This window comes from Lipotes vexillifer, unplaced genomic scaffold (assembly GCF_000442215.2).
Source record: "Lipotes vexillifer unplaced genomic scaffold, Lipotes_vexillifer_v1.1 scaffold988, whole genome shotgun sequence".
Taxonomy (NCBI): domain Eukaryota; kingdom Metazoa; phylum Chordata; class Mammalia; order Artiodactyla; family Lipotidae; genus Lipotes; species Lipotes vexillifer.
Genome location: NW_006797916.1, coordinates 1732747 through 1757172, shown reverse-complemented (window position 1 = coordinate 1757172; position 24426 = coordinate 1732747). Strand labels below are relative to the sequence as shown.

At 61.8% G+C, this 24426-nt stretch overlaps 2 protein-coding genes across 2 annotated transcripts in view; both read right to left on the bottom strand.

The window, feature by feature from the left end:
• SNED1 (sushi, nidogen and EGF like domains 1) overlaps positions 1–14432 on the bottom strand; it is an 89750-nt gene extending 75318 nt beyond the window's left edge. The window contains exons 1-2 of the mRNA XM_007469967.1: positions 14097–14432; positions 13439–13978 (exon numbers count right to left, since the gene is read on the bottom strand). Of these exons, the coding sequence (XP_007470029.1) occupies positions 13439–13978; positions 14097–14432 (876 nt within the window). The remainder of the gene's footprint in view (positions 1–13438; positions 13979–14096) is intronic.
• Positions 14433–14583: 151 nt separating this feature from the next.
• LOC103087717 (putative ciliary rootlet coiled-coil protein-like 3 protein) overlaps positions 14584–24426 on the bottom strand; it is a 74299-nt gene continuing 64456 nt past the window's right edge. Inside the window, 9 exon segments of the mRNA XM_082931480.1 lie at positions 14584–14655; positions 16330–16457; positions 17919–17985; positions 17987–18059; positions 18438–18520; positions 19482–19625; positions 19671–19772; positions 20305–20487; positions 24332–24422. Of these exon segments, the coding sequence (XP_082787606.1) occupies positions 14584–14655; positions 16330–16457; positions 17919–17985; positions 17987–18059; positions 18438–18520; positions 19482–19625; positions 19671–19772; positions 20305–20487; positions 24332–24422 (943 nt within the window).

The following is a 24426-nucleotide window of genomic DNA, read 5'->3' as shown; positions in this document are numbered from 1 at the left end:
ACACATTTTGCATGTGGGGAGAGGGGTCACAGCATGTCTCCCTGGCGGGGCAGAGGCTCAACCCTCGCAGTCTGCCTGTGACTGGGGGATTCCCAGCATACCAGATTTTCAGTGTAGAACTGGGAAGGTTTGCACAAAAGCAGGGTGAGTTTGTCACCCTAACGGGAGTTGCTTTCTGGGCCAATTTACAGCCTCTGTGATCACTGGAGATGGCGTCCAAGATCAGCGGGTGGTCCGCAGGCGTGCACGCGTCAGGATGGACGGCGGCCTGGCCTTGGACTCCTCTTGGCCTCTCTGGGATCCTGCACAGACGGCTGCACCTGGGACCTGGGGCAGAACCCCATCTTGCTGCCTGGAGTCCTGTGGGCAGCAAATCACCCAGATTCGGTCCTGGCCTCTGCTGGTCCGATTAATCAGAGTGGCTGACGGAATGGCAGACTCATGTGAAAATTGGAGCTTGGCCCAGAACAGGTGGGGCGGGGAGGTGGGCCGTGAGGGAGGCCTCTGTGCGCTTTGCTCGTCCGCTCCCTGCTTGGGCCGGGTCTTAGGGTTGTGTTTGCAGAGATCGGCTTCGAGAAACAAAGTGCCCTCTCCCCTGCGGGCAAAGGCTGGTTCGCCATAGGAGAGATGGCTTCCCCGAGCCCAGGGCTTCCGGGCTATGACACAAACCCACAGTCTGGGTTCCATCTGCCTGGGCCCCTCCGTGTGGCCTCATGACACCACGAGGAGAGCCAGGGATACCAAGGCAAACCACATGGTGTGCCTCTCCCTGCACCATGAGTCCTAACGGCCTTTGTTCCTGACCCGGGAGCCTCGGGCCTTGGCCAGCTTCTGAGAAGCAGTGACAGGCTGGCCGCTGGTGTGTAAGGAGGGGGCACCATCAAACCCCAGACCTCAACAGTTTTATGTTGACCACCTTGAAGTTGTATATAAAATGGATCTTTTCCCCTAGAAAAACACAACTTACCAAATGTGAAAAGAAATAGAAAATCTATTTTTTTTATAATCATAAGGAAATTCAATTAGTGTTCACAATTTTCCCACCAAGAAAACTCTAGGTCCAGATGGCAGCACCAGTGAGTTCTACCAAACATCCAAGGAGTAAGTCCAGAGATACACGAACTCTTCTAGACAGAAGAACTCATTTTCTGAGGCTACTGTAACCCTGACACTGAAACTTAACATGGATGGGCAATAACAGCCCAATCTCACACATAAAACTGCCAGAATCTTAACGCATTGTTAGCAAACTGAATCCGGCAATATATGAACTGGGTAAATAATTAATCATTACCAACTTGGATTTCTGTTAGGAATACAAGCGTGGCTTTACATTAGAAATCCAATTAATTTAAGTGACCAATTTAACAGATTAAAGGTGAGAACCATATAATCATCTTTATAGGTATAGAGATGGTATTTACTAAGAGCCAACATCCACATGTGATCAAAATTCCCTGAATATGAGAACAGGAACATGAGGGGACATTCTAATCTGAAAAAGGGCATCTTGGAAACAAACAGAAGGAAGCATCATGTTTAATCATGAAACATGGAACACTTTCTTTTCGGGTCCTGCTAACACGCAACGTATCCAACAGCACAGCAAGGCAAAAAATGAATCAAAATGCAAAATGATTAGAAAGGGAGAAACAACTATCATCAGGTGCAAATGCTATGAACGTGATTGTGGAAAAATCCAAAAGAATCTAGATAATGCAGTAGAATTAATAAGAGGCTTGGCCTGGTTGTTACATCAAATTAGAAAAGGTAAGAACTCAATCGTGACTCTACGTTAACAGCAGTAAGTACTTAGAAAAGAAATGAAAAAGTGACACCATTTACAACAGTATAGAGAAGAGCAAGTCCTTAAGGATAAATCTAACAAAAGATGTCCGATTTACTAGAGAATGTCAGAGACAATCTAAATAAACACAGGAACGTGCTCTGTTCCTGGGCCACGTGAGTCAACCCAGGTAAAGGTATGAGTTCTCGCATCAGTCTTCATACTCCACGCAATCCCAGTAAAAATCCTGGCAGACGTGTGTCTGTGTGTGTGTGTAACCTGAAAAGCCAATTGTAAATTTTATATGAAAAGGCAAAGCCAAGAAGGACCAAGACTTCCTGGAGAAGAAAAGATGGAAGGATTTGCTGGTCCAGGATGGATGCTGTAGCTGACACTGGGCTCTCACACAGAATAGTGATCGGACAGGTGGGCAGGAGGAGGGCTGGGAGACGGCCCAGGCACACACTCGGCGGGGGGTGGGGGGCGGGCTGGGGGGGCCTACCTTGTGCCAGCTCCACATGCGCAGGCACGGAGGTGTGAGTGACCAAGCTGCACAGCAGAGACGCTGTTGTGGGGGGCCATGGAGAACGTATTCAAGACTTCGAGGTGATTTTTAAAATAAGGCACAGGACGTCCCCGGCGGTCCAGTGGTGAAGAATCCACCTTCCAACGCAGGGGACGCAGGTTCCATCCCCGGTCAGGGAACTAAGATCCCACATGCCGTGGCCAACTGAGCCCGTGCACCGCAACGGAAGATCCCACGTGCAGCAACTAAGACCCAACGCAGCCAAATAAATAAATAAAATGTTTTTTAAAAAATAAGGCACAAAAAACCTCTGACCATAAAAATAAAGACGGGTACATTTACTGCATTAAACTCTAGAGTACCTATTCACCCAAAGGCGCCGAAGAGCGTGAAGTAAGGTGCAGAGAAAAGGGAAAAGATATTCGCAACACTTGTGACCTGGTGTATGTACACAACTCCCATAAAGTAACAAGAAAAAAGGGAACTCAGTAGAAAAGAGGAAAGACTTAACAGGGGGCTTACAAATGAGGAAATCCAACGGTAAGCGAACAAGATGTGCTCAGACTCACGAACAAAAAAGAGCAGCAGAACCTCGTTTTCACACCCGTCCACAACCACCGGGTTGGCAAGCGTGTCCTGCAGTGGGAACACCCGTGGCCTCAGTACCTCACGAGCTGGCGGCGGGTGCGGCCCATGCCCGACAGCCCCACACCTAGGGCCCACCCTCCACGCCAGCGCCCACGTGCACCGGGATGCACGTTCCGGAATGTTCCCAGACAGCACAGTAAGAATGGTCTAAAAGTAGGAACAGCTCCAAATGTCCACCACGGTGAAACAAACAACTTGAAAACGATCTATGTAATTGAACCACGGTGATAATGGACAAAACATGGATGGAGGAACCTTAACAACTTGGAGGGAAGGAGGCAGGTGCAGGCAGCCTTGTCAGGGCTGCACGGTGTGGGCTGATGCAGGTGGAGCGGCAACCACAGGCCTTAACTTGGGGCCGCCGTCCCTCGGCGCTGGTATCACATCTGCCCTTTCGCTGCACACTTACTTTGGGTCCCCTTTTCTGCCCGTGTTTAGGAAAACAGAGTCAAGGGTGAGGAGTCACAGTTGGACGGGGCTCTGTGAGGGGCAGGCCCACCCCAGGAGAGACACAGGGGGGGGGGGGGGGGGGGGGCGCTGCAGGCTGGAGTGAGGGTCCCTGGGGCCGTGGCCACCTGCCGGGTGGGACCGCCTGCCCCGCCCTCCCTGCATCCTGCACCCCGTCTGTCTTCCTCTGCTGGCCTGGCCCCCGTGGCTCCCCCACAGGCGCTCTGCCCAGTTTCCTTCCTGCCTTTGAAGTCCGGTGCTCAGGTGTGTGCGGTGTGTGCTGAGGCCTCCGGCCTGCCCGCCAGCGCTTGGCCGGCGGGCTCCCCTCTCCGCCTCCGCCGCCGCCGCCGCCGCCGGATGGCTGCCGCCCTCCCCACGGGGCGGGGCCAGGGCAGAGCAGGGCCGGGGCCCCCTGGGCAGGGGCGTGCTTGGACCGTCTTCCTCCAGGGGAGACCGTCTGAACCTCCGGTGGGGCGGGCGGGGCTGGCGGGGCGCGGCGCGGCACCCCTCCCCGCACCGGGGTCTCTCTGCTCCAGGGCCAGCGAATGCTCCTCCCGCAGAATATCGGTCTTACTCTTACTACTTTTCTACTTTTGCAACAGCACTCTGTAGAACAGGCAACACGTTGGGAAAACAGGAGAAAGGCCTCGACCCCGACCCCTGCCCGGCACCAGCGTGCTCTTCAGCCACTGACGTATGGGAAGCCTGATGTGGGCCGGCCGTCGGCTGCGTCCGGGCCCTGCAATGTGCCCCCCGCGCCCGCTGCCCCTCAGGACCTGAGGCCAGCCAGGTGGGCCTGGGCTGGTCCCCTGGGGAGGCCCCGAGGCCACAGCAGCAGGAACGGGGCCCGCGGGGCGTGGAGGAAGCCTGCCCTTGACCTGGGGGTGCGTGCGGCCCGCAGAGGCAAAGGCACCCAGGCCTTTCTCACAGGAGGGGTCGGCCCTCCCTCCGCTGGGCCAGGAGAAAGTGCAGAGAGATGGCCTGGTGGCATTTCCGACTTGGATAAAACTGGGAGAGAGCGGAAATGTCCTGGAGAGTCTCTCGGAGGCCACTTGCAGCCGAAAGCGTGTGACGTGTGTCTGGCTGGTCCCTGAACTGGGCCGCTTGGGGCTGGCTGGTGCCACCCCCGCTGGGCGAGGGGCTGCTCTGGGCCAGGCGGGCAAGCTTGGAGGGGAGCTGGGGACACCACGGTCACAGCACCCCAGCTCTGCAAACATCAGATCCGAAAGGGCGGGGCCTTAGTTCCTGCTTTGACATTTCTGCCAGAAATAAAACAATAAAGCTCTGAAGCCTTTTATAAGCTTGTTTTGAAAAATGTAGGCATGTCTTTTATTTCCTGGCAGCTTTCTAGGGAACCAGGATTCCTTCCACAAGCACAGCTCGGGGCTGGGGTCCTGCTTGCAGAGCGGCCGTGGGCAGCACCCTGGGCCCCCGGGCAAGGTGGGGCCCTGGACACCCAGACCTGGCGAGGAGGGGAGGCTGGCCCTCGTCTGAGCACCCGGGGTGCCAGGTGGCTTCGCCTGGCTGCAGGAGGGCCACAGAGGACCAGGGGAAGGGGCACTGCTGGGCAGCCAGGATGCAGCCTGCGGGCGGGGCAGTGAGCTGGCTTCAGCGCCCAGCGGGGGAGGAGGGATCCCCGCAGGGCTAGGGTGAAGGCCCTTCCCCCTCCCAGGCTGGGCCCTCAGGGCGCAGGCCCTCTGCTACCTCCCTACTGTGCCCCCTGCCGTCAGCTGTCCAGGGCCTCCCCGTGGCCACTCTCTCATCTCCTGCTAGGCCTTGTGGTCCTGCCTATGGCCCAGAGCCCAGGCCCTTGAGCCCCACCCCACTCCAATAGGGGCTGCCTCTCCAGTGGGCGGGGGGTCCAGGCACCTGCCCCTCCCGTGTCCTGTCCCTCCAGCTGTCCTCACGGCCCTTCCCTTCCTTCCCTGTGTAGATTAGATGGCAGCTCCTGCCTCACCTCTGGCACACCTGGGCCAGGTGCCCCCCTAGGACCAGATCCCAAGTCCCCAGAGGCCCCTGGACATGCCCTGTGCTTGGGCACCCACGCCCCCCTCCCCCGGGCCCAGCACAGCCTGACCTTGCTGCCCTGAGCTCTGGGGCCACGTCGGGTCCACTCTCACCCTGCAGCCACCGCCCCTGGCTGCCACCTCCAAGTGCAGGCACGGTGTGCCTCTGCTCCCACACCTAGGCCTCTCACCCTGCCAGTCTCACTCTGGGGACGGTGGCCACTCCCCCGGGACACCAGCCCTACCCCGGACCCCATCCGCAGCAAGCCTCCAGAGCAGGTGGTGGGAAATATTCGCTGCGGAATGTGTGTGAGGGCCCGAGGGGGCTGTGTCTGGCCCTCGACCAGCCGCCTGGACCCACCTGGGACTCAGACTTCTGCCCCAGCCGAGTCCTCGGGCTGGGGAGCAGGGTAATGCTTCGCACACAGCAGGCGTTCAATGAAGGACTTGCCCCAGTGTGTAAACAGCCAGTTTATGGCTGTTGAGGCTCTGAGGCTGGACCCCCTGTGGGGAGGTATGGGGGGGGGCTGGGGGGAGTCGGGGGGAGGGAACAAGCTGGGCAGTCCCCTCCAGCCGCCTGGTTTCAGAGCCATGGGAGCAGTGTCCACTGGGGCCCAGGCTCCTGCAGCTTGTTTTGTCCCTGGGCCTGCCCACTGTCCCCACCCCATCGTCGACTGGACCACAGGTACCCTATGTGGCCTGGAAGCTGCTGGCGGGCCGGAAGCTGTGCCCTCCAGGCTGACTCAGGTCAGCTGAGGAGGCCCCCTTCCCCCAGCAGAGGAGGGTGTAAATAAGGACGCCCTCTGGGCAGCAGGGGGCAGTAGGGAGACAGCCCTGAAAAGCACATTCCTTGGGACCCAGCCAGCCCCCCTGGAGGAACTTATTGTGAGGAACAGAAAGAACAAAAGACCTGCCTGGACAAAGGTGTGTGTAGGATGGATGTGCAGCCGAGCATCCCCGAAGACACTGAAGCCACCCACACAGGCCACAGGTTGTGACTGCTGAAAAGAATTATGGTATAGCCATAGGATGGAATATTATACTGCCACCAAAAAGCACACTTTTCACAGCAAATTTAAGGCACTGGAAAATGCTCATGGTATCACACTGAACGAAATACACAAAATGGAAATTTGTATGAAATGGCAGCCCCAAATGCACCTGAAAACACATCAGGAAGGATGTCGCCAAAATGTTTAGAGTGCTTGTTTTGGGAAGATGGAATTATGGGCGCATTTTCCCAACAGTCAGGGGATGAGCAGCCAACATTTACAGGGCTGCTTCTATAAGCTAGCTCTCTCGCAGAGGCTGGGAAAGCACCGTGAACAAGAGAGACAAGATTTTAGGACTAAAAATAAAACACTGCTGCTGGTGCATATGCCCACTCCTTGACTCAGAGCTAGGGCTCCGCCAAGGTTTCGGGATGGATGTGTGACTAAGTGAATTAGCAAATAAGTCAATGGTGAGTGAGTGGTGGGCTGTCCTGGAAGCATGCTGTGGTGAGCTGGTCACTTCTAGCTTCACACAGCCCCTGAGAGCTGAGGAGGGGCACACCTGAGTCCTTCCCAGCTGGCCAGGCTGGCTTCCCAGTGAGGGTGGCCGGATGTGTGCCCGGGGCTCCGGGTGTTCCCGCCAGAAGGCATTCCCTAGAGGTTACGTTATGTTTTGACAGAATGTCAAACTTACAGAAAAACTGCAAGGCACTCCTCATACTTTTGATCCACATTCACCAAATTCTAGGATTCTGCCCCATTTGCTTCATCATGCTCTGTCTCCTTCTACATAGATGTTTCCTGAACCACTTGAGAGTACCCTGCAGAAGTGATGCCCCTCTACCCACTGAGCCCCCTACTGTGGATTCCCCTGAGCAAGGACATTCTCTACCGAGAACACACGGTTGCCCGGAGCAGGACACAGCACTGAGGCAGTGCAGTCGGTACCACTTTCTCCCTCGTTTATACATTTAATCACATATCTATACTCGTATCGGCGTGAACTCACTGGCTCCCCTTTCCTTAAGGGACTGAAATCTGTCACTGCTATTAATGTAATGCTTCACTTGCCCAGCCACGGCCAGCGAGAGCCCCTTTCGGGTGTGGCCTCTGTGTCCTTCCGCCACATCCCCATCTTTCTTTGATCACTCTATTACTTTCTGGCACAAGCTTTTCCAAGCTCATTTTCTTCTTTTCCTGCCGTGGCTGTATAATCTCCAAAGAACCCCAGTTCCTTTTAGTGGTGACTGGTGTTTGGGAACCAGGACCTGAGCCCGAGGACTGCTCACAGCCGTTGAGGTGTCGCTGCTTGCATTTCCCTCAGTGGGCAGACGCACCTACACACCTACGTCCACATCCGCCATCACGATGTCCAAATACAGTCAAACACACGTGGGTGCCAGGACCGTGTACTGATGAGCCTTGTGGGGCACACGCCACGTGCAGGGTAAACAACCGAGGTGGGGTCAGAAGTGACACGCGAGGAGCGCAGGGACCAGGCTTGGGGAGCGGGGTCCGTTCAGGGTAGGAGACCTGCCTGTCCCGGGAGGGGCTCCGAGCTGGCAGCAAGCACAGTGGCTGAGGGTGACCTGTTCTGTATGGCTGGAGCAGAGGGAGCTGGGGGGGCTGGCAGGGGATGGGGGGAGCACAGGTACACGGGGCCCAGCCCCAGGGCCAGGGGGGCTGGGTAAGGGCAGGAGAGAAAGGCAAGGTCTCACTCGCACTGGGCAAGGCTCCCTCGGCCGCCCCACGGACAGGCTGGAGGGGCAGGGCCAGGAGCCGGAGGCCCACGAGGAGGTGCCGCACGCGCCCAGGCCAGTGGGGTGGCCGCTCTGGGAAGTGGGAGCGTTTCCAAGGCAGGGCTGCAGGCCCAGCTGCCTGCCCTGACCATGTGGGAACGAGGGGCGGTCTCAGGGGAGCTCCCAGGGTGGCCGAGGAAGCAGGACTTCTGTCTGGGCTGCACTACGGCCGGGGTGGAATAGCAAGGAGGCAGCGGGACGCAGCAGTCCCGAGGCCCCTGGGCCTGCATCTGAGGCCCACTTTCCTCTCTGGGCCGGGGAGGACTGCACTGCCCGCCCTCCGTCGGGCGGGGGGCGGGCAGGGGATGGGGGGAGCACAGCTACGCGGGGCCCAGCCCCAAGGCCAGGGGGGTTGGCGGGGGTTGGTGAGGGCACAGGTACTCAGGGCCCAGCCCCAAGGCCAGGGGGGCTGGCGGGGGACGGTGGGGTCACAGGTACTCGGGGCCCAGCCCCAAGGCCAGGGGGGCTGGCGGGGGACGGCGGGGAGCACAGGTACACGGGGCCCAGCCCCAGGGCCAGGGGGGCTGGGTAAGGGCAGGAGAGAAAGGCAAGGTCTCACTCGCACTGGGCAAGGCTCCCTCGGCCGCCCCACGGACAGGCTGGAGGGGCAGGGCCAGGAGCCGGAGGCCCACGAGGAGGTGCCGCACGCGCCCAGGCCAGTGGGGTGGCCGCTCTGGGAAGTGGGAGCGTTTCCAAGGCAGGGCTGCAGGCCCAGCTGCCTGCCCTGACCATGTGGGAACGAGGGGCGGTCTCAGGGGAGCTCCCAGGGTGGCCGAGGAAGCAGGACTTCTGTCTGGGCTGCACTACGGCCGGGGTGGAATAGCAAGGAGGCAGCGGGACGCAGCAGTCCCGAGGCCCCTGGGCCTGCATCTGAGGCCCACTTTCCTCTCTGGGCCGGGGAGGACTGCACTGCCCGCCCTCCGTCGGGCTGCCGGGAGGTCCAGGCCGAGGGGCCAGCCTGGATCTCGGCCCGGCGCTCTCCGCCCCACGTGGGGCTGCCAGGCCACCCAGGACCCTCCCTCAACCCCTGCCCACCTCCAGCTCCGAGCCCCTTGCCTGTGACCCGCTCCTCCCCAGGTACCAGCAGGAAGGGAGCGTGGGGAGTGGCCTGCCCAGGACCCCGCCTGTTCCCTGGGGGCTGCGGCCTCTCCTCCCAGCCAGGGGGCTCATGCGTTTCTGCGGGGGCTTCCTCAGGTCAGAAAAGCCGAGCTCCACTGCCAGGCCTGCCTCCGTCTCACTGGTTTTGTCCTGTGGGTCAGGGTGGGTTTTCTAGATGGCTCGGAGCTGGTGGCCAGCCAGCTGACTGTCTTGGTTGGAAAGGTGCCGCCACGGGCTGCACAGGTGGGGAAGCCGGGGTTCTCGGAGGAACCGACCAGCCACCCGTCCTGGGCCGCCTGCGGACCTCCCCTGGGCGGGCGCTCTGGGAGAGGCTGGGCGGGGACTGTGCCCCCGGTGGGGATGCCAGCGGATGAGCAGACACCAGGTGTGGAGCCAGCCTTGCCTGGGACACTAGAGAGAGGGGCTGCTGGCCAGGGCTCAGGTCAAATCAACTGTCAACACGTCTTCCCCCGGGCTCGGAGGTGCCACTGCCCGCCCCGGGCCCACACCCTTCCCGTTTCCCACTCGAGGCTCTCCGTGACTGGCCCCAAGGTGCTCCAGAAGACCGGAACAAGGAAGAGTTCCCAAGATTCAGAGGTCAAGGGTGTCACAGCACTGTGCGTGAGGGGCCAGCAGGGGCTGGAAGGGGCTCTGCGGGGGAAGGATGGAAGGCACACCAAGGCGGGTACCACCCTGTGCATCACCGCCAGCAGCCCAGCCTTGGAGACACAGCCGGCAGACCCCGCACCCATGTCTCAGCCACTGCACCCTCGTAACAGACATGTGGACCCTCGCAGGGTGCCCAGCACCTTCGCAGACACTGCCCACCTGGCACTCCTTCCCCGATGAAGGAGGTTGCCAGTTGGGGCTCCTGAGGCCAAATAAACCGAGATCTTCCCCTGCAGCCCCCAGGCCCCACCCTTGGCGGGGGCCGCACCTGGGGGCTTCTGGGGGGAAACGGGGGCTCCTCACCACCACTGGCCAGCCTCATGGCCTCTCAGTCACCATGGCCGCCCCGAGCGGACGCTACACCTCGGCCGGGCCTGCAGGCCACAGCACAGCTGCCATCTCTACCTGTGAACTTGTCCAGCTTTTTTCCCCTGCAAGAAAGATCCCTCTCAGCTGCCGCGCTCCAGGCCCATCAGCAGGGCTGGCCTGGTTTGTGTTCAGAAGGGACTCTCAACAATTTTCAGAGCCTTACAAGTTACCACATATGGCTGCTATGGTGTGAGAAAGAAGCAAAACGACGGGGCTTTCTAGAAAGGGGGCCACCCCGCACGCGGCAGGTCGATTCTGATCAGAAAGCGCTGATCTTGACGCAGGGTCGTGGCGAGGCCTCCGTTCACTCACCCGTGTGTCCATTCACTCCACAAGCCTGCTCGTTGCCAGGCATCAGGCTGGGGACTAGGGTGCAGAGGCCGGGGCGGGGTGTCCAGCCCTGGAGGGTCCTCACTCTGCCGGATGCAGGCACCTGGGCTCGGGGCTGGCTGACGCCGCGCCCGGCTGGACGAGGGTCAGAGACAGGGGCATGCAGGGAAGCATCCTCTCAGCTGCGTGGGCTGGGAGGCACCGGTCTGACCCACTTGCTTCGGAATAAATGCCTTCTCTTCTCTAACTGGCCTCATTTCTGACCCTCTGCCCTGCTCCCTCCTGGACCACAGAGCCCTGGCCATTATTTCAGGCAAGGTGTCCTGGGCCCTCGAGGTTTCTACTGTCTTTCCTACTGAGCAAAGAGAGGTGAAGTGGGCTCACTAAGTCCCCATGGGCAGGTGTTTGTCAGACGATAGCTTTTTTCAGGAAAGAGCTCTTATGGAGCGGGGCCTCCCCCCCCCCACTGGCCAGCCTCATGGCCTCTCAGTCACCATGGCCGCCCCGAGCGGACGCTACACCTCGGCCGGGCCTGCAGGCCACAGCACAGCTGCCATCTCTACCTGTGAACTTGTCCAGCTTTTTTCCCCTGCAAGAAAGATCCCTCTCAGCTGCCGCGCTCCAGGCCCATCAGCAGGGCTGGCCTGGTTTGTGTTCAGAAGGGACTCTCAACAATTTTCAGAGCCTTACAAGTTACCACATATGGCTGCTATGGTGTGAGAAAGAAGCAAAACGACGGGGCTTTCTAGAAAGGGGGCCACCCCGCACGCGGCAGGTCGATTCTGATCAGAAAGCGCTGATCTTGACGCAGGGTCGTGGCGAGGCCTCCGTTCACTCACCCGTGTGTCCATTCACTCCACAAGCCTGCTCGTTGCCAGGCATCAGGCTGGGGACTAGGGTGCAGAGGCCGGGGCGGGGTGTCCAGCCCTGGAGGGTCCTCACTCTGCCGGATGCAGGCACCTGGGCTCGGGGCTGGCTGACGCCGCGCCCGGCTGGACGAGGGTCAGAGACAGGGGCATGCAGGGAAGCATCCTCTCAGCTGCGTGGGCTGGGAGGCACCGGTCTGACCCACTTGCTTCGGAATAAATGCCTTCTCTTCTCTAACTGGCCTCATTTCTGACCCTCTGCCCTGCTCCCTCCTGGACCACAGAGCCCTGGCCATTATTTCAGGCAAGGTGTCCTGGGCCCTCGAGGTTTCTACTGTCTTTCCTACTGAGCAAAGAGAGGTGAAGTGGGCTCACTAAGTCCCCATGGGCAGGTGTTTGTCAGACGATAGCTTTTTTCAGGAAAGAGCTCTTATGGAGACACAGGTTTTGCGAGGAACCACGTGCTGGTTTCAGATGAAACCGTTTGTTTTGCTAGCACATCTCTCCACCTTAGAATCACGTCTCCCAGTTGCTTTGGCAGGGGCAGATGTTTTTGGTGAGGCTGTTAAGAGGGTCAGCCGTTTAAATAATATTTTCACCTGTGACTTGGAGTGAGGAGGCTAAGCCTGGCCCGAATGCTCAAGGAGCATTTGGACAGAGTGCTCTGTTAACACGGTGCCAACATGAATTTTCCCCCTTCTAGGATGTATGGGCCTCCCTGGCTCCCGAAGACCCTGAGCACAGCTCTGCCCCCAGCCCCATACTTCCGGAAGTCAGTCCTGCCCCTCTGTCCAAGTCCTGGCCGGAGGAACTTGCACTGGGTGGCACCTACAGAGAGAACGGCTGCCCCTCCCACCTCTGGCGATGGAATGGCTGCGGTGGGAGGGTAGCTAGTGATGCTGGCAGCCGCGCTGGGGTCGAGTGGAGAGAGGCAGTGTTGATGGGGGAGGTGACAGGGCTGATGGGGGAGCTGGCAGTGCAGGCAGTGGTGCTGATGGGCGGTGGAGGGGGGAGGTGGAGGTGGTGCTGGAAGTGACAGAGGGCGGGGCGATGGTGTTGAAGGTACAGGGTGCTGGCACTTTTCTAGCTGGGATTCAGGGGACAGCGCACGGTGCCCCCCAGTAAATGCTCGATGCAGCAATGAGGCGCGACATTGCATTCCCTCAGTGGCCCCGGGTCCCCCCGGGGGCGGTTCTGCTGTCCTTCAGCCTGAACTGTCCCCGCTCTCCTGAGCTCCCTCTGGGAGTCCTGTTTGAAGGTCTGGGCCTGAGTGGCCAGCCCCCAGGCTCAGGAGAGGGAGAGAAAAGGGCGGCTCCGAGAGGACCAGCTTGCTGAGTCTCCCACAGCATCCCTGAAAGTCTGGGCGCGTCCCAGCCTCCAGCAAGTGGGCCTCAGGTGTCAACTGGGGGCGGGGCCCGTGTGGCCCTGGGAGGGGCTGAGACCTCGGCAGGCCAAGTGAGGAACCGAAGGGGCCAGGAGCCCCACTCGGGAAACTGAGGACCCAGGAAGCAGCTGCCTGCTGTTACACTGCTGTCTGTGAAGGAACCGGGACGGGGCGGGACGGGGCAGGCCTCCCCTCACCCCGCTGCGCTGGGCCCAGCAGGGGCACACGGCTCAGTGCCCGCAGTCCAAGCCCCAGGCGGTGCGGCAGGGGCCAGGGCCGGGCGCGCCCCACTGCACTCACCAAGGTGGCCGGGCCGCAGCTCGGGCCCCCAACCCCGCCCGCCGCTCCCGCGGGCCGCTGTCCGGCCTTGGCCGCCGGAGGGAGGAAGCGCTGTCCTCATTCCACCTCTGGCCGCCACGGTGCCAAGTTGCTGGCGGCGGCGGCGGGACTCGGGGCGGCGGGCAGCGGCCGGGGCGCAGCACCCTCCCTGGCGCCCCCCGCGGGCTCGAGTTACTCACGTAGAGGCCGGAGTGCTCGGCGCCGAAGAACGGAAAGAGCACGGAGAGCGGCCGCAGCCCGGAGCCGCCGTCGTCCTGCTTGGGGGTGACGGCGTCGCCGCGCTCCGCGCCGAACGGGTAGAAGTCGGCGAGGGCCACCGCGCCGCGCACGCCGCGCGCCCCGAGCCCCAGGGCCGCGGCCAAGAGCAGCGCCCAGGTGGCGCCGCGCAGCATCGCCGGCGGTCGGCGGGCGGGGACGGAGCGAGGGACACAGCGGGACGTTACGGGGGGCAGAGAAGGACGGAGCGGGGGACACAGCGGGGACGGACAGGCGACGAGGAGGGGCCGCAGGGGGACGGAGCGGGGCTGGCGGTCACCGCGGGGCAGGAGCGAGGCCGCGGTCGGGAGTGGCCCGCAGGGCCGGCCGGCCGGGCGTGCGGGGAGCGCGGCCGCGCCGTTGGTGGACTTTGGAGTCCCGCTGCCGCTCGGCCGGGCCGCGCTCCGGTCGCCTCTCGCGGAGGAAGGCGCCGGGCGGGACGGCGTTCGGAGCCGGACCCGCCCCTACGGCCGCGATTTAAATATCCAACCGGGCGGTCACTCGGGCCTGGGCGGGGCCGGGCCGGGCCATGCAAATTAGGCGGCTCTTAAAGCGCCAAGCGGGACGGGAGTCTCAGCCCACGGCCCCGAGCCCCTCGGAGGTGGCCTGGCCGGCAAGGAGAGGGCTTTGCGGGCGTGCCCTGCGGCCAGGGCCATCCTCCTCCTCCTCCGTGGGTCCCCAGCCGCCCGTGTGGGGCCGGCCCAGAGGAGGTGCCTTGTCCGCAAAGCAGCTCCAGGACAGACCGTCAGGCCTGCGTGAGTTGTTGGGCCTGGGGGCAGGCGTCCTGGGTGTCCTTTCGGGCCCCTGTCCCCCAGGGGACCAGGTCACCCTCCTGCCGGCGTGTCGTCGGTGGGGGGCCACCCTGATGGAGCAGTGCTCGGATGAACCCTTCTGGAAGTGGCCAGCGGCCAGCCTCATGCTGCCCACCCAGCTCTGAGGCTTTGCCATCTGGTTGTATGTGAGGAGGACTCCGGCCTGGGCTACTTTAGGGCACTAAGCAGAGTTTCTGCCCTGCACGGCCACATCAGGAGAAATGCAGGGGGAGGTGATTTGGGGGCCTAAGGAAACCTCACAGCAAGAGAAGTCTGGGGCCAACTCCCAGTAAAACAGTCTTCCGTCGGGGAGGCTGGCCCACGCCGGCCTGGGGGCAAGTGGACAGATGCCCCGTGGGTGGGAGCAGGCCCTCGAGTGCCCACAACTCAGATTCTGTGTCTCCAGCCTGTGGCCATCGCAGCCCTTCTCTTGCCGCAAGAACTTGCTCTCAGTCAGACTCTGTTTGTCCTCCACAGGGGGCCAGCATCTGGCCACCTCTGGTCCCTAGGCCCAGAGCAGGGCCCGACCCCCGGGGTCTCTCCACCCTCTCTGCTCTTGGGTGCTGGTGGGGGCTGATTCGTGAGGAAAAGCCAAGCCTGGCACCCCGCTGGCTCAGATGCTGAGTGGGGAGATGGGGGAAGCCCTGAGCCAGGCTGCAGCACAGAGGTCAAATCATGGCCAAGGTCGGAGGAGGCGTGTGGCAGCCTCACCCTCCTTGGACAGGGAAGGTCCATGAACCTTACTGGCAGAGTCCTGGTGGGGTCAGGACACGGCCTCCAACAGTGCAGCCCGGAGGGCAGAGCTGCCAGCAGGCTGGTCACCTTGGTGGGAGCCTAGGAGGACGTGCTTTTCCATCTGTGGGTTTTCTGTGGGAACCTGGCAGCCCTCTGCCGTCTGTGCGGTGGGTTTGGGGCCCAGGGGAAAGCCCTCTCCTGTTTGTTTCCTCAGGGTGAGGGCAGGTGGCCCCTCGCTGACAGGGAGAAGGGGCAGAACTTCCCAGCTTGCACCAAACCACGGGGGGCGGGGGGGGCGGGGGGGAGGTGGGGACAGTGGGTTGTCCAGGCTGACCTCTGACCCCCTCCTAGACTGGCCCACCTCCTGCAGGGTGTGGGAGGGGGCACACGCCCCATCCTCCCCGCAGCTGCACTTTCCTCCTCTGAGCAGGCTGCCTAGGCCGAGGAGGTCCCTCCGGGGCACTGCTGACCTTCTGAGCACATGCCTCAGGGGATCCTAGTAAAGGCTCTCTTCTGGGCTAAGTGTTGGGTCCACCTGGGGGCCTGTAGGGGGCAGGGCTGCCCCAGGGGCCCATGCCCTGGGCACACAGTGGTGCTCAGCAGGCAGACCTTGGGTCGCGACCCCCAGCAAGGTTGTGCATTTCCAGGCACAGGCCTGCTGACCCTCCACGGCCCTCACCCTGGGCCGTTTGCAGTCCCATTTGGGAGACTGGGGGTTAACAGGAGGCCCCACCATGCTGGGCATTACATTCAAACACACACACACACAAACTCCACAGGCGAAAAAGAGAAAAAAAAATTTTTTTTCCAGGTGCTAAAAATATTATCAGGAAATACTTTTCAGCAATGTGCTGTTTCAGGTTCCCCTCCAGACTCAAGGGTGCCTTTGTCTTGGCCACAGAAAGTCCACATTTATCAAAACCAAAATCGTTTTATCAAGCAGGCTCGTGTTCTGCGGCCAGGAAACCCGAAACTCCCCAACGGGCCTGTGACATTTTAATTTAGGGCCTGAGTGTGTATGCAGTTTAGATGGGGAGCCCCGGAGCCGACCTCGGGAAGCCCCAGGACCCTGTGCCGGCCAAGGTGGGGAGTGTCTCCCCCACCGAACCTGGCCTGGCCGGCTGGTCCCTGCAGGACTGGGATGGGGGCTCCAGCAGGGCTGCTGGTGGTGGAGGCTGCCTGGCCGCACCCCCCTCCCACTCTCTCCTTCCCACCCGCCCCGAGCACATGGGGCTTCCATGTAGGTGAAACCTCAGGGAGACCCCTACCTGCTCCGGGAATGAGGTCAGGAGGTCACAGGGCCTGGAGGGGCAGGCAGGATCTGGCTCCTGCGGAGGCCCACCCGGCGTGGTCACTACACTGTGAGGATGGATGGGGCCTTGGTGCAGCTGGTTCACTGCGGCAGAGATGGGGGGCCCTGGTTCAGGGTACACAGTTGTGCACACGTGGGTGCGGGCAGCCATAAGGCTCTCACACAGAAGCCACACGCTTGCCATTGGAAATGTTTAAGAAAACAGCAGTTTATCTCCATCAGAAAAATCCTTTCTCCTAAGTATACAACTTTATGCTGAACGAGTAAAAACAGCGCCTCCTACACTGATTGAACTTTCATTGAAATATAAAAAATCTTACGTCTCCCGGGAGCAGTTTGGGCAAGGAGCGTCCAGAAATCGCCAGCAAGAACATTGATCAAATAGCGCATGGCCCTCATTTCAATGTTGAGAAATCTTTCCGACCCCTTTTGCGTCTGGGGTGTATTCCTGTTTCATCTGTGCACATTTACTAGGCACCTCCTCCGTGCTGGGAGATTCAGTCCCAAAGGTGTGACGCTGAGACGCCAGTGGCCACCGCAGAGAGGCAAGTGTTGACACTTTCCAAGTGTCAATCTCCCGCTTCCGGGTCCTTCCTCCCCACCCGCCAACCCTCAGGTCCTTCCTCCACAAGGGAACTGCCCAGCGGGTCGTGGGGTCGCCGGGTCGGGGAGGAAGGGAAGTGACTTGCCTACTAAATGCCAGGCCTTGAGCATCAGAGCTGTGTGTGTCTCACGGCCCTACCCTTCCTGTCTGTACCAGGCTCTCCAATGGTGGGGGCAGTCGCTGGGTTGCTATGCGTTCCAATGGGCCGCTGCAAGCTGGTGAATATCTGGGTGCGAACACCACCACTAACGCCTCCTTTGCCCAGAGCAGCGTTGTTAATGGGTCACCATGCTCTTCCCCTCTGAGTCTGGGCTGAACTTCAGAATCCTTCTCAACACAGCCACCAATAATCAGGCAGAGCTAACAGGTAGAATGAAACCTATTTTTTGTGCAGTTCACAACATATGGCAACTCCGTTACTAGGTTCAGTCAGAAAGGAAGGCCTGACAGGACAGCCTATTTTAAGGGCGGGATCGTGATTGGAATGGGTGGGCTCCAGGAGCTTTGGCCCTTCTCACCCCCATGAGTCCTGGAGGGAGGAGGTGCTTGGGGGTGGCGGCTAGCACCTGCGGACGCAGGAATTTCCTGGGCTGGCTGGTGCCCCGCAGATGTTGTAAACACGTCACTTACAAAACAAAAGAGGCCATTTGGAGAGGAAACAAATCACTCTGACCAGGGTTCAAGAGGGGAAAAGAGAGAAAATGCTAACAGGTGAACCAGGCATCGGCCTAAGATGGCTGCCTCGGTCTCCGTGGCAACCAGGGCTGGATTCCCGCAGGAATTTTCCCAGAGTTTATAGGCTGGGAAAGTGGGTGGTTCTCTAACAACTTTAACGTTTACATCCTGATGCCTCTCACGGGCAGTGAGTCACGGGGCGGGGAGCACGGGGGTGGGGGTGTGGGTGGGGACTGGACTCTGAGTCACTTGCAGCCACCTGCCACCGTGACGGCCCTGCAGTTCCTGGATACGGAGGTCCTGCCGCCTCTGTGCGCAGGGATGTGGTAGCTGGGCCCTGCGGGACATTATGTTTTTGGCTCCAGTTGGTGGAAATGTTTTCCACGTGTTTCCCCATGTTTACAGAGCTGAGGGCACGGAATGCAGCCCGTGGCTGCGGAAGCTGGCCTGCTGGGGCCTGGCCGCCGGGGTCTGGCCGGGTCAGCACATCCACAGCGGTGCCAGGGCCGATGCCGGCCGCGGGAGGCACCGTGCAGCCGGGGAGGGGCGCGTCGGAGAGCAGCGGCCCCGGAGCTCGGGCCACGACAGCCGGAGGCGGGGGTCCCAAGGGCTGGGGGAGCTCTGTGGTCAGGGGATCAGAGGGTGCCCACTGACTCCCGGCACGGGTGGTGGCTTCCCTGGCCCGGTGCCCCTCGAGCTCGGCCCCCCGGCTGAGCAGCACGAGGCGTCGCTTCCCCAGCAGCGGTTCTGCTGCCGGGCCGGTCAGGGGTCGGGAGCCGGGTCACTCCTTGGCCTGGAAGGCCTGGCCGAGGCGGGCTCGTCGCCGCTGCTGCACTTCCTGGTCCCGCGGCTCCTTCAGGCTGGCCACCTGGGGACAGGGTAGGAGCTCAGGCGGGCGGGCGGGCCCCGTGGCTGAGCTCCGTGACGGGAAGGGCTGGGAGGCCACGGTCCACGGCTCCCAAGGGGGCAGTGTGCGTGGAGAGAAACCCCGGCACACAGACAGACTCACCAGAGACCAGACGGGGCGTGCAGGGTCCCACCTCTGATCAGGGTCACACACCCCCACCGTGGGCTCTTAGGGACCTGGGTGACCACCACTCACAGTGGGTGGACCTCCTTCCACTCAGCCACGAACACACTCAGAATAATGAGGAAATAATGCTCCTGGGCTTATAAATTGAGCAAACGTGGCTTGGAGGGTCAGGGACACTAACTCAGGGTGTCAGGGGGCTGTCACTTTATGTCTCTGGGTCTCAGTTCCCTCCTCTGTTCCCTCATCGAGCAGCTCCCCCGAGGCAGAGAGCTCGGACCCGTGGGGCAGCCCCGGCTGGCATGTCTGTGTATGTGTGTGTGCACGTGTGTGTCTGTGTGGGTGTGTCTGTGTGTGCACATGCATGCGTGTGGGGGGGTGTGGTCAGCACAGGCACACGCTCAAGGCTCTGTCCTGCTTTTTTGCTGCCCTGTCCCCCTGTATGCTGCTGCCCCCATCCCTGACTCTGCAGGACAGTGCAGCGGCCACCGCCACTAGGACTGCCATGTGCCAGGCACCATCTGGACATTTCACACTCAGCAGCCATCGGCTGAGGGACTGTCCTCACCCCTCTTTATGGGGGGTGATGGCAGCACGGAGAGGGTGGTGACCCGCCCCAGAGTCCCCCTCCACCCCTCAGTGAGGTGTGGGAGTGACGGAGGGTAGTGTGGGGTCTCGTGGGGATGGCCTGGAGCCCACCAGGCAGTAGCGCTGCCAGAGGACCTCGGGCTGGGGCCAGGCAGGCACAGGGACCCTCCCCTCCCTCTGCACCCCCGCCGGGCGCTGGGTTCCCGCCCACCTGCTTCTCCAGCACCTTCACCCACTGCTGGTGGGTCCTCTTTCGGGACGCCAGGGCCTGTGCAGCCTGTACATGGGCCCTGTGCAGCCACTCGGCCTCCACCACCAGGTCTCGCTGGTGCTGGGTTGCCAGCTCCTGGAGCCGCTGGGCATAGGGGAGACCCCAGGCACCTCACTGTGGCCTGCCCACCCAGGGCTGCGCAGAGTCCCGGGGCAGGCACGTCCAGCCCTCCCCTGGGGACCCGCAGTTGGCCCGGCTGCCCTCTGCTGGGGCCTGGGGCCTGGCCAGGACCTGAAGGTGAGCGGAGGGTTTTGTAAACACATTCGGCCCCTGGGCCTTGTCTGCTCCGGAGCCCCACCCACAGGCCGGCAAGGTGAGCCTTACATCTGTTTTAATGGCATCCTAGTTTCCACTTGGCTGGACCAGGGGTCCCAGAGGCATCGCAGGCTGATTCTTGCCCCCACCCCCCTTGCCAATTCCTTGTCTGGCGATAGAGGGTCTGTCCAGTGGTGAAAGGAGAGATACCCCAGAACACACGGGAGCAGCCCCTGGACCTGCCTGTAGGCCTGCCTGGCCCTGTGTTTCCCACACTCCTCCCTCTTCTGGTCCATGCACTGGCTCACGGTCCCCTGATGGTCCCCCCACTCCCACGGGGCCCATGGAGCCCTGAGACCTGAGGTGTCGCCCTGGTGGACCCCTTTGTTGTCTGGGGCTGCGTCTCCACACCTGTTCTGTGTAGGAGTGGTCCAGCCCGCCCTTCCCATCTGGACGTGTGCATATGTGTGTCCAAGCACGAGACAGAAGCACTGGGACCCACACCCACCCGGACACCCCCAGCCCCAGGCCCCGGCCCACTCCCAAGACTGGGGTGCATGGAGCCCAGCTGGTTTTGCCTCAGGGCGCTGTCCGCTTCCTGGTGCAGGCAGGTATGGTCCAGTGGCTCCTTCTCGGCCCCCACCCTCACGTTGTCCCCTTCCCTCCTCAGCTCTGTCTGCAAGAGCAGAACCTGCCACGGTGTCTGGCAGGGGTGTGAGCTCAGGCCAGCCTTTTCCCTGGAGAGCACGTGGGGTGCCCCCGGGAGGGGCTCTGGATCCCCTGAGAGCTGGCTGGGTTGGGGGAGGGAGCTCCCTGGCCAGGATGCCCAATGGCCTGGGCCGTCCAGCGTGTGGGGCTGCTATGAGAGTGAGGGAGGACCACCAGTCACGTTGCTGTCCTGCTTTGGACCAGCTGCATCTCCTGGTACCTCCAGGCCCCTGCAGCGCCACTCCCAGCGTCGGGGAGCCTCTGCACGCTGCATCCTGGCACCCCTGCACCTCAGCGCCTGCAGCCGGCTCACAGGCCCCAACCTCTCCCTGACCAGGTCCCAGCCAGCCTGTGTCCTCTGTGTCCGTGTCCCCACAGCCCGTCTTCCTTGGAACTGCCCGCTGCTTGAGTACAGCCCCCTTCCTGGCCCCCATCCTCACCACGCAGGCACAGGACAGGGGGCAAGAACTGGGGATGAATGTTGGGTGACCAATGAAACAAACACTTTTGGTGGGAAGGTTTGGGGGCTCCTTTTTGCCCCCTTGTGGATGGTCCCTTTGGAGGAAGGAACTGACACTCAGGGCAGGCCTGGCCCGTCAGCCACTGGGGCAGGATGGGAATCTGGGCCCCAGACCAGACCTGTCCACTTCCCCGGCTCTGGGCCGGGCGGGGCAGTGGTCAGAGGGCCAGCCCCAGCCGCTGGAGGCCCAGGCCTGTCCTCGCTTCGGAGCCGTCTCGACCTGCCCACTCGCCCTCAGGTTGGGCAGGGCCTGGTGTCTCGGGGGGCCCTGGGACATGGCGGATGGGTCTCGAGCGCAACGTGATGGGGGCAGAGTGTCCAGAGTGTTACAGAAGGAGGGGACCCTTTCTTCCTCAGGACTGAGGAAAACAAAGGGTCCCCTCCACTGAGAAAGGAAGTCCTGTTTCTTTAAAAATCCAGTTACACTCCTGGACCTGCATGTTAAAAAGAGAAGAGAAAAGTGAAATCCAAAGTAAATAAACTGCCGCATCCGGGTTTCCCCTCCTGAGACACCAATAAAGGGTTTATGGGTTTTCAGGCCCCTCACAGCTGACCTCCTGGAACTCATTAGCTGTTCCTCCCCTCCCCCATCTGGGCTCCAGGGACCCGCGGTTGGCTCCGCTGCCCGGGGCAGTGCCATCTCGGCCTCCCAGCCCCCAGGCCCCCTACCCCGAGCGGCCACGGGAGCCCTTGGCTTCCCCAGCTTGGCACTGGGCCTGCCCTTCAGGAGAAGTTGCAGGGTCCTGGTGACCATGCCCGGCTGGACAACCCTTCTTTGTGAGAGGGCAGGTGGCCTTGTGTGGACAAGCTGGCCGCTGGCTCTCAGTGACCTGATCTGCTGGCCTCTGTGCCTCCGTCCTGACCCCAGTTCTGTCCCCAGGATCCCTGCCTTCCATGGCCACCCCACTGACCCGGCCACTTCCCTCTGGAAAACCGTCCTGTCCCCGAGCCCACCTGAGCTGGACAGTGTGCACATGGTGGCCAGGGCCTGCCCGGGACACGTGTCCCCATGTGTTTGGGGACACGTGACCCGGGTGGCGGCTCTCCTGGAGGCTCCAGGCCTGGCAGCTCCTTGCCGGGCGGGGCCTTGCTGTCCTCCCTCGGGGTGCGTTGGTCAGTCTTCTCTGGAGCCTGCCCTCCGCGCTGGGGGGGCCACCGTCACCCCCTGTGGGGACCCCACTGTTCCTAGTTCTGCACTTTGCTCCTGACACAGTGAAACACTCTCTTTCCTGCCCCTGCCGTGGCCGGTGGCCTCTGCCTCTTCTCTGGCCCTGAGCCTATCCTTTTCACTCCTTGCTGGTGTCCACACGCCCCGCCCCCCGACATCTTTGTACTTCCAAGTCTGAGAGCCCTGGGCACTGTCACCTCACCACTCGTCCCAGCGGCCACGACTGTGTGCTGGCGAGCCCAAGCCTGGCCCCTGTGGTGCCCGGGCCCTCCTGCCCTGGGCTGCACGGCCCAGACAAACCCCGCCCCCACACAGAGCCATTCTGCGCAGGACCTGGCAGGCAGATGGCACAGTGACAAGCTCAGGGATCCACTGGGCCTGCGGTGGCCCCTGCAAAGTCCATGGGCTGAGCCATGTAACACGGACCCTCCACCTCCCTCTGAGAAGCCCTGGCTGGACACTGCCCCCTGGACCTACTGTGAGGGACGAACCCTCCCTTCTCTGCCCAGTTCCCTTTAGACAGCTGAGCCCAGGCTGGCAGGGTCCACCCACACCTCCGCCCAGGGCCAGCGTTGCGGTGCAAGGGACAGCAGCTGTACCCGGTCATCCGTGCCACGCCAGGAGGGCTGTGTCCCTGTGCCTGCACATGAGTCCAGCTCCCGGCCCCAGGGGACAGGCAGTGAGACCTCTGCCCAGGTGTGCTCACACAGCCTCCGGCCACCACCTGCCAGGCCGCCCAGGCAGCAGGACCCAACCATGCCCTCGCCCCAGAGAGGCCTTGGGAAGGCTGCCCTGCTCTGGGGTCCAGGACTGAGCCCCTAGCTCTCCCCACTGCCAGGACTCCTGCTTCCCCCCCCGCTCAGGTGGGGACACTGAGCCTGAAGGGACGGGTGCCTCGGGTGCCTGGTCACCAGCCCAGTGCAGGCTTTCCACCTACTGCCCGATGGTCTATCTTCCCTCTGGACTCCCTGTCCTGCCCACCCCTGGGTGTGTTGAGAGGGCATCAGAATCCCAGGCCCAAAGCCCAGCCTCACACTCCACCGGGGTCAGCTGGATGGGCTGTGCCTGTTCCTACAGGGCAGAGGCAGGACATCGAGGTCAAGGGAGCTGCCTCTCAGGCCACGTGACCTGGGAGGTCCCTGTACACAGCAGGCCTGCCGGGTGGGTCCACAGAGCCATAGCTGGGGTTGGGCCCTGGGTGACATTCTGCCTGGTTCCAAGAACGTCATTTCCTTTCACTAGCCTCAGTTTCCCCTTCAGTTAACCTGGGCCCCAGGAAGATGCTCTGGTGACTCCAACCCCTGATTTCAACCCAAATACCTCCACTTTGGCCCGTTTCATACGTGGAGATGGTCCATTCACGCCTGGGGACAGTTCAGCTGTCAGAATCACTGGCCAGCGGGCCCCTGGGCCTCCCTGGCTTTCGCATCCTTTCTGCCCGTCTCTGGGCCGGCCCGTGCCCTGTCTGTCCTGCATTCATTCAGCCTCTTTGGTTGGTTCCCTGTCTTGCACCCCAGCCCATGTTGGGTCTGCAAGGGTGACGAGTCAGGGCTTCCGGCGCTCTTCCTGGTCTCTGTTGTGCGGGCCTACACCTACCCTCCCACTGCCCCCATCTGTAGGGCACCCCCTGAGCCTTGGCTATCTCCACCACGGACAGGGGAATCTGGGCTCCAGAGGCGGGCAGTGTGCCAATGCCACACAGCTCCAGGCAGGACTGGCGCTCAAACACTGGGAACAACGCCGCGGGTGTGTGTGTGTGTGTGTGTGTGTGAGAGGGTGTGTGTGCGTGTGTATGTGTGCGTGTGTGTGTTTGCCATGACCTGTGGTCCTCCCCTGAGGACAGCAGAGGTAGAGTTGGGGTAGCATCACCGGAGGGCTGTGGAGGTCCACAGGGTGACCTGCCAACGCCAGGCTGACCCTGAGCTTGGGGGCGGGTGGACAGGCCCAGGGCGGGCATACTACCCACTGGCAGGTTGGGACACAGAAGCCCATCCAAGCCTGTGCCTCCCCGGCCCCCCAGCCCCTGCCTGGACGCCCACGAGGCCCTCCCCATACCCCGCCTCCCCAGCCCCAACTCTCCAGGGACCACCCTTCCACCCCACCCCCCTCTTCCGGGGACCATCCACGGGATCCGGGTACCTGGGCCCGGTGCACCGCGAGCTCCCCCTGCAGGCGGGCCGCCCGGGGCGCGGCGCGGCCGCTCCTCCCGCAGGACATGCCTCTCAGCGCGCTGC